The following is a 24,693-nucleotide window of genomic DNA, read 5'->3' on the forward strand; positions in this document are numbered from 1 at the left end:
TTTATGGCAGCGAGACTGCTCTTCCCAAAGAATCCATGTTTATATAAAGCAGTGAAAAAACATCTATCAAGCACTATATTCTCACATGTATTTTGATTCACTGGGCAAAAATTATGGTCAGAGCTAAAGCTCTGCGTCCTGTTTATCATCTATAGGTCTCACATGAATGTCAACATATATGCTCCCTGGCCATTCCTTGCACATATTTTTAATTCTCAGGTTGTTGCATTGTTGTTTTGTGTACACAAGAACACATGCAAAGAAGATACTAAAAATGTAAGTTTATATTTTTATTCTTCTAAATTTTTCACAAGGAAGAAATGCAGTATGTTCTAGCAGATGTGAGGGCGTTTATGTACACCATGTAACATGCATTTAGGAAAAGTGCTTCGTACTCAGCAGTCCTTACATAAAATGTTTAATTAAGCTGTTTACCAATATCAGTAAGTTTGTACAACAGAGTCTGCCTCTGGCACCTAATGTAATGTGAACATTCTCATTTTTTCCCTAGTAATATTCTTCGGTCTAACAGGCAGACTTAAATGTGACTTTTGAATAAAAGGCAAAAACTTTAAATTCTAATCATTTTTTTTAAATTTATTGATTTTTTTTTTTCAAATATTGTACAGCTTAGTGACTTCACTGTACTTTAGTAAAAGATGAAATAGAAATGAAATTGGTTCTAAGGAAAGCAAATGCACTGAAGAAGTACATGAAGTCAAACAAGGAATCATTTGAGTTATCTTCATTTCTTCCCCCCTTAGGGATATTGAACCCCTACAGGAACTTACAAAGATCTTCCTATTTAGGCTATTTCCTTTTGTTTTATAAAGCTTGTCTTTTCTCTTGTGACTTGAATGCTATGTGCAAATGTAAGGCTGACTCACTAGAGTTCAACTTGTATAAGACGCCATTCCTCTTCCAAAAGCCGGGCAGGAACAGATTTGGGAATGTCACCATCCAACCACTCTTTCCTTTTTGCCCCAAGGCAAAGCAAGCCATTATGAGAGTCCTGCTGCATGTACATTTCTCCTGTAATGCTGGCTTACCCACAGCTTCCCTTTGTTGGGATGCTGAAGGGGAAACCCAAACTGTTTTCCACCATTAGCATGGGGTCTGGATGGCAACTTAGCTCCTTCTCTTGAATTTGTGTATGAGTCCAAAAGAAGGGTTTAATAGAGACACATAAACGTTTCTAACATTGCCCATGTTCTCTTTTATCCTGTCTTATTTTTCAACTGTCTTCTCCAATAAAAATGTCAGAAATGATGAATATTTTTACTAAAAATGAATGGACTAATTCATTAAATAAGAAACTACCTGGCTCTGCTGACTCAACCTCTATTTGTAAGAGCCATTAGAATTCATATTTTAAGCTTTTTATGTAATGATAATGCTTCTTAACATATCTAATGTTAAAAGCAGGAAGTCTAACACCTAGTGCTTTTACCTTATAATCTGTGGAAATAAAAGATTCTAGAATGTACAAGACTACACATTTATTTCCTTTTAATATTTTTCATTTATATACTTGCCACAAAGTGTAGACTGTGCACACTTTATCCATATATTTATCCAAAAATCTATCCATACACTTGATTTCATATATTTTCCTTAAGCAAATTTTATTTTTCATTTAGCAAAAATAGGATTTATTCACACATATACACGTATACTTTTCACAAGAATTTTCTCCACACATTAAATATTTTAATAGTATTTTCATAATTGGTCTAGTGTTTTTGCCATTAATTTTTCTGTGATAGCTGTACATCTTGAATTATAAAAGTCCTCTTAATGGTTTAGATTTTTCTGCCCAGTCTCAGGTGACTCATAGAGGGAAGACAAACTAGGGCAAGGCAAATTCTATGGTTTGATGTGAAGCCTGTGAGGTTTGACACTCCAGTCGCTTCTGGCACTGAGCTTTGCAGCCATGAGCAAGCTAATAAATTAAAAAAAAAAAAAAAAAAAAAAGAAAAAGAGAAGGCCTTGTCTGCTTCATTTTGAAGTAGATGCTTTCACTGAGCCATGAAAGGTAGCAAGGGAAGCCCTACCTATGGAGCATGAAACAGGCAGTACGGGTGTGAGGTGCTTAGGAACCCGGAGCAAAATGCTGAAACTAATTGACCACCCCAGAACATACGCATGTTCTTTATTCTTCCTCTTGTCCCCTGTGTGTGACAGAAATGGAAATCCTCGGAAATTAACAAATTCAGTTATGATGGTTACTGCAATTGTTACTATCTGAGTACATAAAATGATTTGATAGGAGACTATACAACTAAAGATCAACTCTGAGAATGACAGATCACAATAAGCCTTTTCTCTCACAACCTCTTCCTTCTCCATTTTCCCATCCTCTCTATAGACGACCGATATTGTTAAGACAATAGGGCAAAACTGATGGCTTGGGAAATTGTGCCAGGGACAAAACCTGACATACACATACATGTACAAACCTCTGACATGCACCAGAGCTGGAAAATGAAGATTTAAGAATGATAACAATTAAAAAGATTGCTATAGACTAACATTTTAAAACAATTTATGTCATATGTTCAGAAGAATTCAAGGACCTGTAAAGCAGCAATCATTATACCAGGGTTCCGGCCTCACTTCAGCTGTTACTTGTTTCTGCAATGTACGATAGGTCCAGCAGGAAACACCCGGCCAAATACAGTCAATAGCTTTGCAGTTGGGTTACACAAAAGATCTGAGCCACGGCTGTTCAAACTCCCTGCACTAAATCAGGAAAGGTTTTTTTTCTACAGCTCTGGAATGCGTTTTTACCAAAAAGATAGGATCTCTCACCTGTCTTGATAAGAAACTCCATCCTAAACCAGAGAGCACTTTGCTGAAGCTTTATCTCAATTGAAGATACGAGGTTTAGACAAAGTGGTATCTTCTAGTTGTTTCAATGGAAAATTAAGAAATGGTTCTTTAAATTGTCCAAGAATTCTTCTGACTGAAGCTGGCAGTCATGAGAGTGGAAGGAGAAAGGTGTGGAAGCTGGCACGCATGCAATTACAACCAGAGGCCAAGATTGGAACAAATGAGTAAGTAGTTCACCCTGCGGTTGTGACACTAGGCTGTTTTATAAATCAGACACATTTCCAACATCAGTGCTTTCACTGCTTTATGCTGTTGCCATATTCCAGTCTATAAGTTTAAAGATGTGTATAATCATGGACAAGTTTAAATCTAAATTCCAGAAATACATTGAGTTGAAGCTAACTCCTGTTATAATAGTTCTGAGTGTTTTGAAGTGTTTTATTTTCCTCATGAGGAATTCTTTTTTGCAAAGGTTACTCTTGGTCTAATTTTTCAGCCAGTAACTGATCTCAGTCAAGCATTCACAAAGCTGGGAAATGTTCCCTCGTGACTCGTCACTTTTAATTACAAATTAAGACATGACCTGTAATTGGACTACACGTGGAAGAGCTTCCCTGGCATTTTGGAGGTCAGAAGTGTCTTCCACCTTCCAGCCATAGCACGTTGCTGATGACTACACAAAGGGTTGTAGATCTTGTCAACAAAAAAAGCCATGTAGCCTGGTCCAAGCATTTGTATCACACAAGGAGAAGAAGCGTCTTCTGCATGCACTCTGCTAAAACTGGTAAAAGTCTGCAGCATGCTGCAAGGTATCTAGTGGGCTTCAAGGCATTCCTGGCATTTACTAGTAGTATTTCTCTCCATATGGCTGCTGTAAAATAGCAGTGTAAATAGTGCAGAACTTCTCTACAAGGTAACACTGTATTTCAGTCTCACCAGCAACTTCACATAATCAGTATAATTAGATTAGGATTGATTACTGTGTAATGAGTTACACAGTCAAGGGCTCTGAATATCGCACTGACTGGAGTTTTGTCATTTTCCTTGCAAGCTGAAAATAAATCTTAAGCACACATAGTATCTGTGATTTTTCCTTAACACTTTAAATTTAAAACAGGGTGTTTTTTCTCATAGAGTGCTGCTTCTTTCAGAAAGAACTTGACTTACTAAGACAGAGAATCTACTTTTCTCTGCCACAGAAAAAAGTAGTCAGAGAATTCCAGGAGAAAGAGACATGTGATACGAGTTGCAGCTGCTGGGAATTCAGGACCTGAAAAGTCACAAGTCCATCCCAAACCTAGTGGAAGCAGGATAATGCTGTTATAGGGAATTCAAACTGTTTTGCTGTTTTTAATAAAAAATAAAACAAGAATCCTGAGGTTATGTAGAAACTGTGTATTTCCTTGATAAAAGTTGTTCGTGGCATCATTGTTGCACTGGAGTTGACTATTCGAGTCAATTTTGGGAGATCTTAACTGAAAATCAGCACAGAGATCAACAATCTCTGGATATAGCACAGTATGACGGTCTAACTCAGCAGTTTACCAAATTCTGATGATTAACTAATTTTAACATTAGCAAACTATCTAGTTTAGCATATTGCAAACATATATATAATTTAACATCTATTTATATATGTCCTGTAACTGAAATAGTCTGAACACAATATTAGATCACTTTAATATTTTTCAGACCAAAGTCTTTGTTTGAAGTCCCAAACCAAATTATTAATTTGACTAATGCAGTATTATGATTACCATATCTAAGATTTTCCTGGATGATTTTATTTTCTGAGGCTGTGTAAATATCCTTTATTTGCCCAGGATCAGGGAAACATAGCACACATTCTAATTTTGTATTCAGCAGCTGTTAAATATCCTCTAGAGTTAAATATATTTCACTGTGGATAAAATTGATTTCAGCTGATTTGTCCTGATTGCCAGGGCCCTTAATCATCCTTTCCAGCCTCACTTGGTCCCTGCTGACTGGTCTGGGTCCCCCATTTTAGTTAGCTCAGGGAGGGGCCTCTGCTCTTTGCTTGAGCTGTGCTGTAGCACATATGTATGCTGGCTGTGATTTGCTCTGAAGTGCTCTGTAGACTTTTTGGTTCTGCTCATCCTTATACCTGAGGGTTTTTTTGGAGACAACACCTGGAACCATCACCAGCTTTGCCCTGCTTGACTGCTGTAGGACTGTGGGTTGGTTGGTAAGATCCCTGCCTGCTGTTTGTTTGCAATTGGTTGCTGGCTCCTCTGGAGCAGCCATGCTTCTGAGGTTCTCTAACACCTGTATCTTCAGTTATTGTGTTGGGGTGCCCAATTTCAAGGAAATAATTTTATATCTTGCTGACCTGAGATCAATTTCAGGCTGTATCTCACTGATTTCATTTTAGGTATAGGATCTAAATAAGTCTATAGCAAGCATTATTAATAGATATCAGGAAATCAAAATACAATCTCTTTTGTAGTAGTAGTCACAAATATGGTATCTCACTAGCATGTTATTCCTTATAAAATATTCAGAATGGCTTTACAAGCTAACCATACTGTACAAGGATAATTTTATTTGATGTTTGAAAAATGGCTATCATTCATGTATTTCATGAGGTGAGCTGCTCCTTGCTGCTCTGTAGCTAGAAGCAGCTTAGAGCAGGAAGTGAGTATGCAGGAGGGGCTCCAGGCTCAGTGACAGAATTCTTTTGAGGATGTAGATGTTTCTTTGTTTTTGGTTTTTTTTTCCTCTGATAGGAAGAACACAAACAATAGAGTAGAACTACAGACAAATGAGTGTGATGCATTTGAATGTGTCTTTTATATAGCCTAATCCTTCTGCATAGGGGTTTGGTTTGGTGTATTATTGTAGATTTGATGTGAATTTCCAGACTGCTCACCTACTGCATGTCACTTTGGTTTGGATAGCCAGCAGGTCTGTCACAGTTGAGCACCAAATACCCTCTGCTTCTTAAAAAATTCCAAACAATGGCTGGTCCTTGGGGTGGCTTTGAACCATGTGTGAGTTGGTTTAGGGGACCAGCCTAAAACTACTCTCAGCTACAACTCCTGAACTGTATATAAGGTATTCTCAGCACTGTATACTGATTTTATTCTATTGTAGTGAATTAGTAACTAATGTAGCCTTAGTTTGGTCATAGCCTGAACTGTTTGCCTTACTGGCAACACAGTAATATTCAAACTCCTTCAAAGTAGACAGAGGCATGACCCTATTTTTGATTTTTTTTTTTTTCCCTAACTAGAAATCTTGTGCTTTTAATTGTCTCAAGAGAAGATAAATTTATCCAAGTTGATCTAACTCTCACTCTATCCCAAATTCAATTATAAAGAATGCATGAGTATATTGCCAGCTGCTAGGGCGTTCTTCTTATTGTAGAATAATAGCAGGGAAAGTTCAGGGAACATGATTGCCACAAGTCCTTAACAATAATAATTAAAAAACCAAAACAATCTGTAGCCTTAGAAGCCATATATGAATTCTTGCGAAAGATCTTGTTTGGTTTTGAGATTGTGAAACATTCTATACAAGTCCCAGCTCTCTAACGTCTTTAACCAAGCAGAATGACCTCTATTACATATGAGTTTCACTTTCTCTTCCTTTCCTAACATTTCAGGAAAGATGCACTTGAACTTCTTTTCAGAACTTTCCTAAAGAAAAGGCCACCCAATATTAGGATTGCTATAGCGTTGCCTGACGGTATATGGAGAGTAAAACTTCAGAATAAATGTGAAGACTGCCCAACCTTGGAGTTTCATAGTCTGCATAGGGCAAAAAAGAATATCAGAGGCAACGATTAGGGACATCAGTTTGCTTTGAGTCATTTCAGCCTCTGAGTCATTTCATCTTCTCAAGAAGGCATTTAGTACTGCACAGACAAAAGTGCTGGTTCTGGGGGCTGCTTGGAACAATTGAAGCAGCTTGCATTTCTGATCTTTATTATTCATATGTTTCAGTTGCCCCCAAGAACTTTGGCTAATCATGTTGTATTGTTGATCATAAAAGCCAGGAAAAACAACAACAGCAAAAAAAGACAATATGTTAGAGACCTTTAAAGAAACTGTCTGTGCTTCATACTTCTGAAACAGAAAAACAGACTGGATATATACGAAAGAAATACTTCAGTGGAGATACAGATGGAATTGTTTTGAACAGAACATAGTCTATCCTTTTTCATAGTTTTCAGATATATAGAATTTGTAACAAGTCAGACATGGGAAGAATTACGCAAAGTAGATTAGTAAATTACATATGCCAGAAAGCATAACTTTATCACATTTGCTAGTGCCTGTTACCTATCTTCCAGGTGTAGAGGAGATTTCATACTGATGATTAATGCTTTAGCTGTGGCAGCCCACAGTTGTGATTAGCCACATGGAAGTTCAGGGTGACTCTTCTGGAGATCTGATAAAAGCTCATAAATTACAAACTCATTGCATTGCCACATTGGCTCTCATCACAGTTCAGACGCAATTGGCCTCCTGAAAGCTTGCAGGTTGATGAGCACTGGCCAGTAAGGTATTTTATGGGGTTCTTCAGTTGCTTAAGACAATAGATGAAATCACTGTTCCTAATTCTACTTCTCCCACTATCCATGTTAGGCCTTTGGGTCTATAAGCAGGAAATTGACACTGCTACACTGCTAATTGACTCTGGCGAGGTTTACTTGTGAACCAATGTCACCTAATACAAATACTGACAGGTGAGGAAAAACTACTTGATTCTAGCTTCTTTGGAAAGATTTACCACCACAGATAGCACTGTGAAGAATAATGGTGGTGTTGTGATGTTGCTACCTTGCTCTTGCCCAATTTCCTTTTTATTTTCTGTTAAGGTATCACCTAACAAGGCGTTAGTTAGGTATACTTAACTCTGGTATAAACCAGAGAAATAGAGGGAGATATCCCTGAATACACCAACACAACTGCCTTGCCAATATGTGTGGGAGCAGGAAGACATAACAAAGCAAAACTAGGAGATGAAGTGGAGCCTTTCACCACTGTATAAGCAGACAAAATGGTAGTAGCATAAGCAGGGCTGCTTGTGTTCTTTTCTGGAGGACAGATTGAATGTTGAATTTCAGTGCATGCATGGTTTTCATTAAACTTTGTGTAACTTTTCATAGTTGATTTTTGTGAAAGCCCCATGAGTTATTTATTAAGTAGTTTAAAGTTGTGGACTATGTATTCAGGATATAGGAGTTTTTACTTGTGCTTTTATGGTATGACTTGAAAAAAAACAGTTTGGAAACTACAGTTTTATGGAATGTTCACTGTCAAGTGATCCCGTGTGTAACTGGGTTATTTTGTGACTGTATCATGGATTGCTTCATGGTAAAACTCAAAGCTGGGAGCATGCTACGATTATGTAGGACTTATTTTACCCAATGTAGGTCTTATTCATGCTTATTTAGCTTATAAAACTTCTGAAGTATGACAAGTATATAAAACTTCTACTGTACATTAAACTAAACACTATTTTCACAAAGGTGTGAACAAGCAGGATATTTAGATTTTGTGGAAAAAAAAGACGAGATTAAGTGGAATGTGTGGTACAAAAATTAGTGATTTCTTGCAAGTGTAACAGTGCAAAGCAGGCAGTGTGAAGTTCCTGGTATGTCAGACTTTCTGCTCTGTCCTTTTCTTTCTTTCTAGTCATAGTTACCCTTTCTCAAGGGTACAAGACAAAGCCACCCTGCTTTTGAGCTGAAGAGATCAGAGGTCAGCTACTAACTTGTTTTCAATAGCATGTAGGGAGAAAGGTTGATTGGACAGTCTTCAAGACAAACTGCTATTCCCAACATGAAGTGGCTTTGAGGACCTTGTTAGGACCAGGTTTGCAACTCCTTCCCTCTTGGCAGGGGGGCTCATGATGTTTTCTTAGCCGTGCCCCAATACTGGGGTACTCTTGCATGCAAGGTTACTCAGAGCTCAATATTCATTCTTAAGATGTTAGCAGTGATTTGGCTGTGGTAGATGGCTCTCTGCAAGGTTTTATGGTCTGCTGCTGTTTTGCATATTACTGTTGTGGGTTGGCAAGCAGGGCTTTGAGGCTCATGGGGTGAAGCTAATCCCTGCTTTTGCGCTCTTGCAGAAATCCTGGCAAGACTTTAGGCCATGAAGGGAGTTGGATATAAGAGAAGCATTGGGGGGAGATTAGAAACTGCATTTGAGACTCTACTGGGAGTCTTAATACTGGCAATTTGTGTTCAGTGCGATAAAGTGGAAAAAATGCTTGTTTAGGAAAGCTGACAAGAGACCAGGAAGATAAACTGTGCTGCTACAGATCAAGAACTCCTTCATGATACTTTACTTGACTGGATGGGCTTAGCTTACTATTTTAGAGCAAACAAAGCAACATTGCATTGTAATGCCAGAGAAAGTAATAGAGCACTTCCTGTACTTAAAATTCAATTCTACATTCCCTGCAGAAATACACATGGTTTTCAGTGAAATAAATACAGTTTAACATGTTTGGTATTAATATTATTGGCTCCTTGCTGTTTGTATGCTTTTTCGTGCCAGAATAATTTTATATGAGAAAAATATGTCTTGAAAGCTTTTGTACAGATGAAATGCAATACTTTTCACTGGGAAAATGCCTCCAGAAGGCCTCATGGGGTGTTCTGTGCTGTATACTAATTTATAATGTGACGGAGTGATTCAAACTGACCTTCACAAAATATTTAGCTCCTTGCCACATACCCAGTGAATGCCTTCTGTGGTAGGATTTCCATTTGTAAATCCAGCAAATCTAGGATGTCAAAGAATATCATGGGTGGGAAAGAGAAGTATTTCAAGTAGCAGGCTATGAAGATGAATCTACATGAAAGGATGGAATGGTGGCTAAGTCACTGAGCAAAAGGTGCTAATTAATCCTGAGGACTGTAGTGATTTTTGCGTTTGTGCGTGCCAGGCCTCCCATGCATTCACCACTGAATACAACATGAGTGAATAGGTTTAGCACTAAGAAGTCAGGACAGGGAGCTCAAAAAGATAAGGTGATAGATTGTGACAAACTGAATGATGGTTTGGTTGGTTAGGAGTAGATTACTTGAGATATACAGAGTAAGACTGTTTCTTTGCAGTTACCACTTTTGTGCCCCTGATTAGAGGGGGCAAAAAAACTTGTTAGCTCACATCTAACCAAAACACTAGTATCTGATATGATTCTTTAAGACATATATTAAGTCTGTATCATGAAGTCTAACACTAATGCCATACAGCAATGGCAGGTGTAATGAGTTAAAAGGTAAATGCCAAAAAGCCAAGGTCTCAATTGCAGGGCAGGATGTTTGGGTGTATATAGGAATTGGAAACTGGTTGATAAAAGGGCTGAAAGATTAGTTATCAGGGTCTACTTTAGTGCATTGCTTCTCCTGCAGGTTTCAGCCAGTCTCTTGCATAGCAGGCTCTTTGATATCTGAATCTAATGAGTCCCATAAGCACAAAAGACAGTGGGGCTCTAATCATAGCACTAGGTCCCAAAAGCAAACTGGATGGTTTTGTGAGGAGACAAGTTGTGTGGGAAGGCACCTGGAGGACTGCAGAATAACATACTATCTCTGAGGCATCAACATGAAAGTTAGTACCAACTTGCTATGGATCAAATAACTACTTTCTAACAGAAGCATATGTGCAATATGTTGCCAGTTATTGCAAACTAAGATTTGCCTCATGTGGATGCCTACCACTTCTGTAAGTAAAAACTGAGCTTAGTACAATTAATTTGTTCCATTCCCCCATGTAGCCAGGCCCTGTAACTGCAACTCCTCTTGATTCTAAAGCTATCAGTCTTTTACTAAATTTTATACATATGACATTTTCAGAATTTCTCATGTGCTTTTACCAAAAGCATATTCCCTTTGTATCTTTTTCAGTATCAGGAAACTTTGGTTGTAGCATGCTGTTTCCTTCTCTTATAATAATCTGGTATGTCATAATACTTCTTGCCTGTTTATTTCTGACCTCCTTCTTACCTGCCCAAATCTGATTTACATGCTCATCTTTTGAAGCAAATAATTTTTAATATGGGTCTTTACTGCAAACCAGCACCATTATTTTTGTTCAAGATCCATTGGACTTCTTTCTAATTGTTTTAAAGAGAACATTGCTTTCGCAGAAGCTGGCATTTTAGAGTGCTTTTCAGTTCTGAAAATGTTTTAAAACTATTTTTTTCTGTCATCTTAGGTCTTATATTTTACAACATGGCAAACACTGCAAGTGGGGGAAAAAGACTGCTCTAAATAATTGTTTCCTGAATTCTCCTACTGGTATCTACACATAGTTATTTGGTGACATAATTATAGCTTGTGTATGTGTACTGAGATAAATTTAAATGAGTCTGCTCAGATACTAGCAGAAACTTAGCTACAGTAGTGTAGGCTGTGCAAACACATTAGGGGATCAGATGAATCCAGAGTCACTGTAGCTAAGATGCTAATGTTTTAACTGGTCTATTGGTTTCCAGTTCGGACAGAACTTCTTGAGCTGCAGCCACTCTTGGAGTCTGCAGCCAGATGTATCCCTGGACTGCCAGGAGTCTCTCAGCGCTAGCAGGTCAAAGTACAAGGCATATAGGATCTGTAAAGGCATTTTCTCAAAACTTTGAGATCACAGAGGGTTGAGTCTGAGAGCCTCACCTACATTAATGGTCCTACATGTATCAACCTCAATATAAAATGGCAGAGTCTGTCCTATAGTTATATTCAACAATTCTGCTACACATATTTAGACACGGGCAAAATTACAGACAGGTTTGGGAGCCACAAGTCTTGCTTGCACAGTAGCTTAACAAAGTCTGTAGAAATATTGTGAACATGTGCAACTTACAGGGGCCTTATTTTTAGAGAAAAGTAATACATTTAGTTTACCTTGCAGTTGAACAGTCATAGGCTATTTGTTAACTCCCACACAGAAAAGAATCTCCTCAAGGGGGCACTATTGGTTTAAGCACAATATAGAGAAGGTGCAGTTTCATCTTGTTTTTCCTTTGTAGTACACTGACAAAAAAGGCTTAGGAGCCTCCTAGAATGATTTTCAAACCCAAGTAATATGTTACAGAAGGCAAAGGATCTCAGAAGAATTTATTTGGTAATGTAGAGAGAGTTTCCTGCTTGGTGTCTTCTTCAGCTTCCCAAACCCATGATAATTAAATGAACTGCAATTTATTTCTAGAACTGTATGCTACTAACTTTCTCTTACTACCTCTTGAGGAACAGCTGGGTTTTTCCCTTACTGCATTGGTATTAAGCACTGGGTTCGCTATTAGTACATCAAAGAGCAGATGTATAAATAAATTATGTATTATAGCACTGGCATCAGAAAGCAAGACAAGAAAAAATGGCATCAAAGAAAGAAGGTTACATTAAACCCCAATTCTTACTTTTGTTATTACTGTCTTGCTGCAAGAGGATTTAGTAGATAAAACTGAACTACATCCAGGGCCCTGGAGTGAGAAATTCCTCTGAAGAAACAAGCCTTGTATTCATCACAAAAAGGATTAGCAGTTCCTAAATGCCTCACTAATTTCTTAAACACTGTTCATGCCGCTATAAAGGAAACTATAGCACTGGTAATACCTCCCTGTTCCTTGCTTCTGCTTGGCTTTATTAAGAAAGACAGAACCAGTGAAAGAAATAACGAGACAGAGCAAAAGATCAGAGCCTAGAGCAGAGCAGTTATGAAGTTGAGTCAATCTGAATCATTTGCAAGAGCATATATCCACTCAGTGGAAGGATCTGCTCTGAAATGTGTACTTAAAAAAAAAAAAGCCTCACAAGCTGGAGGCATGTCAATCACTATTTTTAATGGAAGCTATGGATGAATTGAATAAAGTATCAAGGGTTCAGATGCTGATAATTTCTGAGTCAGAGGTTACTTTTGTGCTATTTCTACTATGAGTACTCATGCCTTCTGCAACAGCTTCTGCTATACTGCCAGCTGCTATCTATTCTGTGCTCCACATGCACCACCCTAGGATGAAAGCTTCAGCTCCAGCAGAGATCTCATCAGAGTCAGAAGACCTCTTGATACTTTGAGATAATTATTATTATTAGTGCCACCACCCCTTTTGGGGGACTGTCAGCCTAAACTATAGTACAAAATTGGCTATCCCCATTTGTTAATTAATTTTGTTTGTAAAATACTCCTCTGAGGGAGAGGGAATAAATGTTACCATTAAGGACTTAAATAGGCTTTCAGATGAAATACCATAACCAGCTGCAGGTCAGCAACAAACCATTCTTTGTTAAGGTGTTTTCCTTTTACAGAGATACAGACTCAACAAGCTGAATAATCTCATCTTTTTAAGGCAGACTGTTAAGGTGGACTACTATGATCAAAAATACTCTATAGTTCATAGGAGCAGAAAGGAACAATAAGGAACAGTTCTTTCCAGCTATGCATTATTTTTCATACAAAATGTTCTGAAATGACCTGTGAAAAGGGTCACAATATCCTCCTGATTATGGTTAACATTTTACATGTTTTTCTCCTGTTACTAATATTTAAAAGTAATAATCTTAAGCAAAAATAAACCCTTTCTGGCCCCCACAAAAACTATCAAACTGGAATCAAGGCCAATATACATAGAAATTGGAAGTGTAATCTTACCCAGGTTATTAAAAAAATAAAAAAAATCAATTTTATTCCTTATATTATAAGCACTGAAAAATCAGTAGTTTGGTATATTCAAAGGCAATTTCACAAACAAACCCACAAACCTGACATCTCAACATAAGCCTGAAATTACAGGGAGAAATTACTCTCTTGCCAAACCATCCTTTGACCTTTAAGCCACCAGCACACTATGCTATCTATACCCTTAACTCAGAAAACATCACCCATTTTGTTAGAGCAGGATGTAAATATCATTAAGAACTTTAGTATTGTATAATCAATTTAGTTTGAAAAAAAAGGCAATTTATGGGTATATCAAGCATACAAGAAGAATCTACACAAGGAAGATGAAAAATATTTATATACTGGAAAGGAATATACAGGAAACAGCTGTTGATAATGACAGTGGTTAAGAAAAGCCTAAATAAAATGAGTAAAAGGATCGCTAGATTTTAGCTCATGAAAATTGTCATTGAAATTATCTGAGTACAAATTTAAAAAATAGGGTAAATTTTGGATTTAAAAAATGGTAAAAAAAAAAAAAAATCAGAGGATATGAGAGGGAAATAGCTATAAAGTTTAGATTTTTTTTAAACATGTGATACGGTCACATTATTTTTAATCACTTCTGCGTAACATCACATTAATATTTAGCATAACAGTAGCTACCACACTGATTGAATAAATAATATGAACCTTGTATTCCCTTCTGAAGACTAGTAATAGTTTATAGAAAATAACTTAGGTATTGTTACTATAAGCCATTGGGTCACTCAGTAGACTTAATATAAGAGAAGATAATATGAATGTGCCAATAATTGTGTGCTACTAAAACCAGCCCTAGCATGTACTGTGATTCACTAAACCTATTCTGAATCAATGGTCTAGAATTATGAGGAGCCTTTACAAACCTTTGTAGCATAATGTTTTCCAGACGTGAACAGGAATAGGTAAGAATTCCAATTTTGTGCTCACCTTCAATTAAACTAAACTCACAATTAAACTGGTATCATGGTGAATTAAACCATCTGGATGTTCAGTGTTCAAACAAAGGGCTCTTGCAGTTAACAGTGGCTTCTGAAAGAGGTGTGAATGAGTAGGCTGTTCCCAGTTGTATGTGGCTTGTGATCCATCCTTGCAAGAAGCTTGATGAGGAATGCTATCTAGTAATTGCAATTACCAATATTTATATTTATTCACCAGTAGTTATCTTTTCTTGACCTTTTATTTTTTCTATTAATTAGCCCAAATGTTTTAGTGTCTTTTTAATGTAGTGACATAAAAGAATAATTTGTGTATTCTTCTTCCACAAGCACGTTGAAAGAATTTCCCAAAGGCAAAATACGACTTTCTTAAAAGCTTTCTCTGTATGAAATTCTAGTGAAACAATTAAAAAGCTGTTTTCAGAGGTAAATAATTTGACACATACCCAGGGGTAAAATCAGACATGAAAATGAATAGATATTTGTAAGAAAGAGCTCAGAAGAACAGATTTGATCAGAGTATTATTCTAGTACAGTTATATTCTTTGTGTTGTGTATTTTTCATTCTTATGGGCATAACAAAGTCTGAAAGAAACTGAAATCTCAAGCACAAAGTACTCCATCCAATTCATTATTTACTGACCTTGGGAAGATCCTAAACAGCAGCTTCAGATGGTGAGGAATGCCTCTCTAATGAGACAGGCTAACATTAAAGGTGACACAAAGCTCTGTGTGAAATGGAAGCTAATAACCTCTGCTGAGCTGATAAATACGGGTTTCATGGCAGCAATGCCCAAGCTAGTGGGGTCAAGTGACATTGAGGCTGTGAAAATGTTGAAAGTAAGGAGGTACCAGTGAGAGTCCAAGGCAAAGGATAGGGAGGCAATTAACCAGTAACATGGTGCTGGGTGAAGAGAAGTAAACAATGTCATAATAAAATGGAATTGGATTTTGACAAGGTAAATAAGTTTTCTACAGGCAGGTACAAAACCTCTTCTGCTTTGTGAAGTTGAATGGTGAGTGTGCTCTAAGCTGAAGGAAAACACTAGAGATGAAAATCAGCTCAACATTTCTGTGCATTAGGGATGTAAGATGGCATAGTGCTGTAGATATAATTATATTGTCTTCCTTTCCCAGGCACCTATCTGCATATACACAGCTAGCTGTAATTGCTAATGATTATCAGACTGGGCTGCACTTTGCTGCTTCTCAGAGGAGATGCAGAGCATGCCCTATAATTCATCTTTCTGACCCAGTTCATAAGAAACACTACTCATACTTGGAACTTGTATGGCAGGAACTTGTTTGACAGAAGGCATGTCAGCAAGAGCTTTTGCTCTGTCTCACTCCACTGGCCACACCAGAAGTCAGTACCAAAGCTATTGTCCTAGATAACTGCTGTTCTTGCTGTAATGTTTAAGGCTTGCTTTAAAAAAAAAATATCCTATTTTCTGTGTAGCAAAAGGAAGTTGAGAGATGATATTAGCAGACAGTAGCTAAGTAGATTAAAGTCTAAATGTTCACATATGAATGTTTTATTGGCTAAGCAGGAAAAAGACCTGAATGAATATAATACTAAGGTCAAATGCATTTTTAAGATAATATTTGTTGGGCGTTCTTAGGTGTCTAAGCCTACGGAAATATCTAAGAATAATAATTAAATTTTAAAACCGGGAGGTATTTTGCTGTCTATTTTTGATCAAATCAGATAACTTGCCACAATAACATCCTTCCTGCCAGTCTGACCAATTGAAAATGAACAAAATGTCCTAAGTATCTCTTTTCAGATGAACAGCAATACTAAATATAGTAGTTTCACCAAATGCTTTGCAGTTTAAGTGTCAACATAGTTTTTAGATTAAATTAATACTTAAGAGATAAAATAAGTTGTCTAGGGTACAATTCAGTGAGTTAAAACAGGAGTCAGAATCTGGCTCTCAAATGACATTGCAGTTCTACCCCTGTCAACATATAGCATTGAATTCTCTTCATTTTCAAAAAATTTAATATGTTTAAAAAACAGAGTTAAGTACTTAAATATGGAATTTATTATAATCATAGTAATTGTTTTTAATAAACAATTATTGGCAGTCACTGCTAGTTTTGTGTGAATCTGCTGGATGGTACTTTTAACTGTAATTCATCTGAAATATCCAAATGGCTCAGTAATCAGATGTGGATGGTTACCTAGAGACGCCTGGAAATGGTAAACATCAGCTTTTGCAATTAGTGTTCTGCCTGCTAAGATGTTCTGATGAATTTGCATTGAGGCTGATGCAGAGAACTGTTTGGTATCGCGGATATCCATACAAAATATTCCCTTTCTGCTATTTCTATACCTATTGCTTGTTATTTGGTATAATTGGACACAAGCTGTAAAATGTCTGTTTAAAAAAAATAAATGGGAAAACCCCACTCTTCCTAAGTCCCTACTGTTTTTTGTTTGTTTGTTTCACTCAAAATACTCTTATTAAAATACTCTGAGGTTACTTACAGTTCTTAGTCGGAAAGTTCCCTCAAAGTTGATGGAAATTTCAGTTACATTGAAGCTGACACACTCATGGGGAAGAAATCTTCAAGAATTGTTTTGGAATTTCCACTTCATTCTTCATGCCACAGAAGGATTTCCCCTTCTTTCCAGTTCTGTGAAACAAAAAGTAACTTTTAGTCTAGTGTACTTTCTGGGATCTTTGGAAATTCCTAGCCATACTTAGACTTGGACTCTCGGTGCCCTTGCTCTTTCTGGTATTGTCCCATCTATTCCTGTAGCCATGGTTTGATGGGGAAACAGATTTCTCTGGGAGCAAACATAAGAACAGGTGAGGTAACTGTCCTTCTCATTAGCTTGCAATTTCCAATGACCACAGTCCTGTTAAATCAGCCCAGATATAGAAAATTCTAATTTTGACTGCACATTTATAACCCTGCAGTGGGTCCCAATCATCCACATTTGATTCCTGTTTTGTATTCGTCATGAGGCCCTGCAAAGGTGTAGCAAACTGGCAGTGCAGATCAGTAGGTGAAAAAAGCAGCAAGCGCTTTCTCCGCCACCTCTTTCCTTTGCTTCTCTACAAGAGGAAGAGAAAACCACTGTCTCATGCAGCAGCTGAAGATGGGTAATTACGTTTACATTCTTGTCACAAATCAGTCTCTTCCCTTAGCTCAGTGTGGGCAGGGCTAACCAGAAATCATTTGACGAACTCTGACAAGGTAAATGGGGCTGTAAACACAGTTATGCTTTCATGCTGTCTGCAGACTTGAGGCTTTACTTTGTGTTCCTGTTCCTTTCAGTTTGCAAAAACTGGCATAGAAAATTATGCTTTTAAAAAAAAAAAGTGAAATCATGAAACAATTCTGTAACTTGCAGAGCTGGGGTCTAGGCACAGAGACATTGTTTGTAGTAATTTCAGTGTCCTCGGTGTAGAACCTTTGATGTGGTACCAGAGGAGATGCGATGGAAATGAGACAGAAATACTTTACCTGTACAAGAACAAACACAACACTTCAAGTATAAAGGTAAATCTCTAAATCTGTTCTTTCAAAAGTAGTAGGCCACATGCTATTACATAAAGACAGGTCTGTTTTAGATCATGAAGATGTGAAAAAACAAGGTTGTTCTCCCTGTGCATTTAGACATTACAAAAAGTGTAAACTTTTACAGTTCCAAAAAATTACTGAATACATGTTCCTGGAATACTTGAAACAATTACAGCTATTTAATGTTTCTACATTTTATTATTTCAAAGTCAAAGAATCATACCAACTATCTTGCCAGTTCTATTATAACCAAAATATAGTATTTTACTTTTAAAGGAGAAAATAGAGATGAAATTTCAAAGTGAATCACACTGTATGGAGAACTAAACGTGTCCCAGTTACACTTGAGAGCTTGGGGTGTGATCTTTATGAGGGGTACAGTGCTGGGAGTATGAGAGGATAGGCAAAGATGGGCTCTTATAACTTGAGGTGGCCTGCTGGCTTGCTAATTGAGGAAGCAGTACCAGTCTGAGCATATACCTTGCCAGACTCCTGAGTGAGATCCATCCTGGGGACAGGGGGAGTGGTGGGAGGAAGATTCCAGTCAGATTTCAGCTCCTATTTTGAGACATAAGCAACCACTTGCTCCCAGTCTTCTCTATTTCTGGGTCAGTTAACCCAAGCTGCCAACTTACTCAGCTGGTACTGAACTGTAGTAACAAGGTTCCTAGATTTACTACTTTAAGTGTAGTCATTAAACTTGCTTTTAAGAGTCTCACCAGGTAAACAGTGCTAAAACAAGACAGCCAAAAATATAACGAGCTGCACACTATAGTGATGTTGCCTTGCCTCCTGAAGTGGAACCATGATTTCTAAATATTGTCTACATTAATACTGATCAAGACTCCTAACAGTTAGGGTAAAGATGGAAGCTGTTCATATTCAACTTCGGCTCAGAAAACTCAAAAGGAAAAAAAAAATCTCAATTCAAGCGTGGTCTGGAAAAAAAAAAAAGGCAAACAAACACAGGTTCAGCACCAGCTTCCTGTCCTGTGACAAATAGTCTCACCTCTCTTAGACGGTTGCATTTTAAATAACCAGCTTGCATCATGGCAGCTGAGCTCCAGCAAATAAGTGAGCTGGTCCAGGAGAGCTGCAACTGGTCAGGCCCGGCTAGGCCAGTATGCATGATCCATGTCCCTACTGGTACTCACAGCTAGGTGCATAGGTGATGAACAGTAAATAAAGGCAACCAAAGAACTGCTAGCTTGTCTGGTTTCTTGTAGTTATTACCATATAGTAATAGTATAATACAGTAAAATATAGATACTTGTTTTGGCAATTCACTCTGATTGCAGTATACACCTGAAAATGAGGTAAATAATCTTACATTTAGCTTGACAAAACATAAGCTGCAGAAACTATGAAGCTCCTCCACACGCTTTTAGTGCTGTTAGTCTAAAAGGAGGAAAAAATGATAAGGATCAGGACTGTTTCTGGGAACCTTTTATGAATTTTTTTCTTGTGTTAATTTCAGGTTCTTATGAGGAAGTGGCAATCACCTGAGACAAACCAGCTTACAAAATATTTCATAAAAACATTACACAATATTTATCCAAATAGAATAGTCTGAAGGAACAGTGACCAATAGAAATGCTGAGAATGCACACAAACTGGATTGTGTGGATGCAAGTAAAAAAAAAAAACTAAAACTGTTTAATCAAATCTTTATCTCAATATGATGCTAACTCAGTATAAAATATTTTTCAGGAATTCATTAACGAGCTGGTGTTATTTGCATGTGACTATTATATTGGCTATCAACTTATTCTAGCCAGTCTTTAATCCCTAGCAACTACTTAACACCAAAATCATTATTGCCTATTTAGAGCCCACAAGAAACGAACTGATGGGCCAGGGAAGTTCCATAGTATTGCACGCACAGTTGCATATTAGGGACTGTTGCCAGATACAGGGAACCTAGCAGTTCGTTATTCAAGCTTTTATAAAAATGCTTTTGTAGTTGTCTTTAAGGGCTAGTAGTTTATTGACAGTTATTTCACCCATGGATCACCAGGTTATTATTCTGGTCCAAGACCACAGATTTTTCCTTGCACTCTTACTTTTGTTTTACAGGAGGACTATAACGTTCACTCCAAAGATCTTGTTTTGGGGGGGGAGGGGGAAAAGACCTGATTATTGTTTAGAATATGCAAATCATTCAACTCCATTATTTTAAAAAATCACCCCTGGAACAGAAATTACATACTAATATTTCAAGGTCCATATTTTTTCTAATTTTACTTAAACTTCCTCCTCAGTCTCATCTATGGGGAAAAGGTCACAAAGGGGATTTTCTCTAATCTTGGACAATTAGGACGAATACTACCTCCAGTATTTGGGTCAGAAAACCTAATCTGCTACTATTGCTGTGATGTTTTTAAAAGACTTAATTTCAGCACCTGACTGCATTGCTTTGTGCACTTTAGTGTGTGTGTGTAAAACTAAAGGTAATTGGAAAAATATTACATGGAAGAGAACTGGATTTAGTTTAAGAATTTGAGATGCTTTGTCAATAATCTGCATAATCTATCATGCAGATACGGCCCCATCCGTTAATGCAACATTTGAGGTTTGAAACGCACAAGTGGCAGGAGCTCGCTTGAGGACAATAGCCTAGCCAAGCAAATTGCCTGTCATCCTTCGCTTTCCTGTTACCAGGTCGCCCCACTCCCTGCGCTAAGGCCCTTCAGAAAGCGGGATTTTGTGCTAGCGTGGGTGTGTCTGGGTTTCACCTCTGAGAGAGAAAGCCTCGCCTTCCCTCCCCGTGTGGCGGGGCTGCGGAGGGAGCGCCTCAGCCCCCGTTTTCCCCCTCAAAGCCCTCAACGACTCCCCTTTTACTTCCCCTCCTATGCCCCTTCCCCATTCTCCGCCCGACCCATTATTTCCTCACGGACACCTTTTTCCCAGAGGAGCCCTGGGGCTGCTCCCGCTGCTCTCTTCCTGCTCCCTGTGGCTCCCCCCTCAGCCGCCCCCCGCCCTGAGCCGAGGCGGCGCAGCTGTTGGGCCCGCTCGCGCCCCTCCGCAACGGCCGTGAGCGCGCGCCGGGCACGAGCCCCGCTGCGGCGGCTCCCCCGCGGCCCCGCCCCGCGCCGAGTAGGGGGGGGAAGAGGAAGAGAGCGCGCTGGCGGAGGGATCGGCGGCTGCCTGGTGCGGAGGGATCCGTGGGCTGCAGCCGATCGGCGGGCATTGGGGAGGGGGCGGTGCTGCGGCTCTGGGCCGGCTGAGGCGAGGTGGACGTTAGCGGGGGGCGCGGACGGGGGGACGGGGGAAGGGCGAGGTGGCGGGTGCCCGTCCCGCCGCTGGCCCCGCGGCGCAATTTGGTGGAAGAGGGAAGGGGTCAGAGAAGGGAAGGGGTCGGAAAAGGGATGGGGTTAGAGAGGGGAGGGGGTCGGGGAAGGGAAGGGGGGCAGGGGGCGGCTCGGCGGGGCGGGGGGCTCAGGGGTTTGGGGGGCGCGCACAGCCCCGCTGCAGCCTCGCTCTGAGGAGCTGTTGCCGCTCAAGCTGATTTTTTCCTTCCTTCCCCTTTTTTTTTGTCTGATGCAGAATCCCGGTAGCCAGGCAGCCTCCCTCCTTTCTTCCCTGCCTGCCTCCCGCCTCCCCGACGCGCAGAGGGGAGAGGCACCGATAGCAGGGCTGAGATCCGCGTAGATGGGCGGCCAAACCCGTTGTTTTTTCGAAAGAGGAAGATAAACCCCAGCTGCCAGAGCATCGACTTTTTTGTTGGTGTTGCGTTGCTTTGTGAAAATGGGGCTCGCTTACTCCAGCTAAATCCTCCCAGCGCCTTAGAGTTGCTACAGCGAAGGACTTCTCGTTTTTTGCAGCAGAGGAGCTACGTTGATGTTAGCCTCTCTTCTGTAAAATGGAGAACGAAATATTCACACCCCTTTTGGAGCAGTTCATGTCTAGCCCTCTTGTCACCTGGGTGAGCATTAATCTTTCTCTCGCACGTTATTCGTTTATTTGCTAATCGTTTGAGAATAAGGTGGAGTTGGTGTCATGGTGATGGTGGTTATATTTTAGGTTAAGACGTTTGGACCGTTAGCTGGAAGAAACGGGACCAACCTGGAGGAATATGTGGCGCTAGTGGATGGCGTGTTCCTGAGCGAAGTCATGCTGCAAATGTAAGTGTGTGCAGCTTGGGCGTTGGGCTTAGTTTTTGCTGTTGTCTTGTTTCTCGTGTGTGTTTTGCTTTCTTATGAAAGCTGCTTCTTCCTTCAATAACGATGTTAGAAAATAACTTCTTTCTTTTATACTTTACGTAGTCATGTGGTCAGTTACAAGGAGACTTCAGAGCACAATAAACACTCATCTGCTCACAGTACAGTCTAATGTCAAAGTGATGTATTTCCAGGATGTAAAGTGCAATACAGGCTGAATCGTGATATCTAGAACTTACTGGAAAATTGGATCCTTTTAAATAGTTTCTCAGATTTCCTCTGAGAAGCATAAAGGTTCGTTCTACTGCAAGTCATGATCATAAGATTTTAATAAATCTGCTTGGCTAATAAAATTCTAATGTATATCTTAGTTTGTGACATACAACTTTCACGCAATAAATAATGTTGTTTACTAAGCAAATGGATTGTCCTTTAACTCTTTCTGCTTTACTCGTCACAGTTCAAAATTTGAGTAGGTAGCAGTTGCGCAGTAAAGCTGAAACTTTGATTGAGAGTGTAGAATGTGTTCTTACTGTGAACCACAGAAGAAACATCTTACATAGTTTTTTAAATTGTCTATTGAACACTGCTAAAGAAAATCCGTATAAGTATGATGGGGTAAAATAATCCAGATCAGGAAGTGCATAGTTTGCTGTTCAGAAGACACAGAGATCAAAAAGTTCCAGTCAGAGAAACACTGGAATACACAACCATGTGTTGTGATTATAGGTTTGGTTTTTTTTTTTTTTTGGTTAATCATAGTAGTGGGCGATATTCCAGTCAAAACTATAGTGCTAGACTGTAACTCTTTTGTGAAGTGTATGGTGATATCATCATAAAAATGCTAATAGTGGAAATTTTTTTCTTAATGTTTTAAGTCTTTAAAGAGAAATACTTCTTTTGCTTGCATAGGTATGAAAAAATGCAGGCTTATGGGTGACTAGATAGATACAACTGTGCATGAGCAGCTTGTGGTGACAGCTGTTCATCAAAACACTGCTCATTGATGGGCATCCTTTTACTCCAGTTACAGTTTTTACTCATATTAAGTACTTTAAAAGCTTTTGCTGGTGGTATTCAGATTGTATAATTAATCTGTGTAAAAAAATTCAACTCAACTACATGTAATTTTGAGTTCTCATTCTTTTGAAAGCAGTGTTTTCTTTGTCACCTACTTCTGTGCAGCTAAAATTCCAAGTACTGACTTCTACGATAACTGAAAACATGATGGTGGAATCAAACTTTCAGAAAAAAAAAATCTTGGAACTGGATTGTATTTCCAGTACATTATAATTAAGAATTGTAAGTGATGCATTCACTGAAGCATTCTGTTTTTATGCTACAAGTTATTTTTTTCTTGGATTATATATAAATTAAGTAGCTTGTAAATTATGACCGTGCGTTGAGCTTGCAGAGCTTCTGGTCAGTAAAGACGTATGAGAGCTGAAAGCTGAAGGCAAATTTAGTACTAGGACAAGGTGATTTTGAAGAACATAATCTTGAAATTAAGCTTTCTCAGCAATTTTTTACCATGTTAAGAATGTATAATCTGGTTCATATATATGTGGTATTATATGTATGTAAAATGGAAAGCTGTAGAGAGGAAACATTCCCACACTTGAGGCGCTCTGCATTGAATTTGGTTTTGTGCATCTTTGACAACACACTCTGATGACTGTAGTTTACTTGGGGGGAGTTGTGTGTCTGTGTGTTTTTGGTTGTTGTCGTTTACACAGGGGAAATGTAAATCTAAAATAGTTCTGTAATCAGAACCGTTACAAACTGCCTTAAATTAGGGATGCATGTAAAAGGACTGTTGAACAAACAAAATTCATTTTATAAACAGGTAACTACACTGGAAGGTGCATTTTAAAATGTATTGTTGGAGGGTGTTGAAATGTGTTGTAGTTGATTTCTACGTAGAACTGAAGCTTCTAGAACTGTGTTTGTATTTTAGGGGGGTTGTTTGTTTTGGTTTGGTTTGCCAGGATTGAAAGAGGAAAAAGTGTGTCATGTTTTGCAGACACATTCTGTCTCTGGTGAAGTCACAGTGGAAACCTGTGTTAACTTCCAGTCCCATTCACTTTGAAGATCCACATATTAAAAATGTATCTTCATTTGCAAAAACACTTGAAAGATGCAGCTTCAACTAATCATTAATATTGCAAATTTTCAGTATTTTCTGTTTTATTAGTATTTCCCTTTTTTCTTTCAGTCTTAACCAACATATGTTGAAGAAATGTGGCAGAAAATGTATCATGTGACTTCAAAAGCAAAATATTTTTCTTCAGTTTTTTTTTTTTTAAGGTTTCAATGACTTACTTCACATTAGAACAAGAGATCCGTAGTTAGGAGCTATGGCACACATTGACATTCTAGAGGAATGAAGTGTTGTTCTTGCAGAAGTCACCAGGAGTGCCATGTGTAGAAATAAATATGTGGAAGTTGCTTTTTACGAGCGTTGTGTTGTATGGTACTTATTATTTCTGTTAGTTTTGAGATACATGAGGATGCTAATGTTTTGATATGAGGATAACAGCTAGTGAGCATCTG

General features: G+C 38.6%; 1 protein-coding gene and 1 long non-coding RNA gene across 2 annotated transcripts in view; one reads left to right on the forward strand and one right to left on the reverse strand.

The window, feature by feature from the left end:
* Positions 1–326: 326 nt before the first annotated feature.
* On the reverse strand, positions 327–21,118 carry LOC121068008. Its single transcript, XR_005818555.1, has 5 exons — positions 20,880–21,118; positions 19,311–19,378; positions 18,461–18,538; positions 16,938–17,086; positions 327–3,703 (listed from the first exon to the last, which is right to left on the reverse strand). It is a non-coding gene; the product is annotated as an uncharacterized LOC121068008 (long non-coding RNA).
* CCDC88A (coiled-coil domain containing 88A) overlaps positions 21,081–24,693 on the forward strand; it is a 79,451-nt gene continuing 75,838 nt past the window's right edge. Inside the window, 3 exon segments of the mRNA XM_040553027.1 lie at positions 21,081–21,213; positions 21,527–21,905; positions 22,004–22,104. Of these exon segments, the coding sequence (XP_040408961.1) occupies positions 21,843–21,905; positions 22,004–22,104 (164 nt within the window). The 5' untranslated portion in view covers positions 21,081–21,213; positions 21,527–21,842.

The sequence above is a fragment of the Cygnus olor genome, chromosome 3 (genome assembly GCF_009769625.2).
Source record: "Cygnus olor isolate bCygOlo1 chromosome 3, bCygOlo1.pri.v2, whole genome shotgun sequence".
In the NCBI taxonomy this organism is placed as follows: Eukaryota; Metazoa; Chordata; class Aves; order Anseriformes; family Anatidae; genus Cygnus; species Cygnus olor.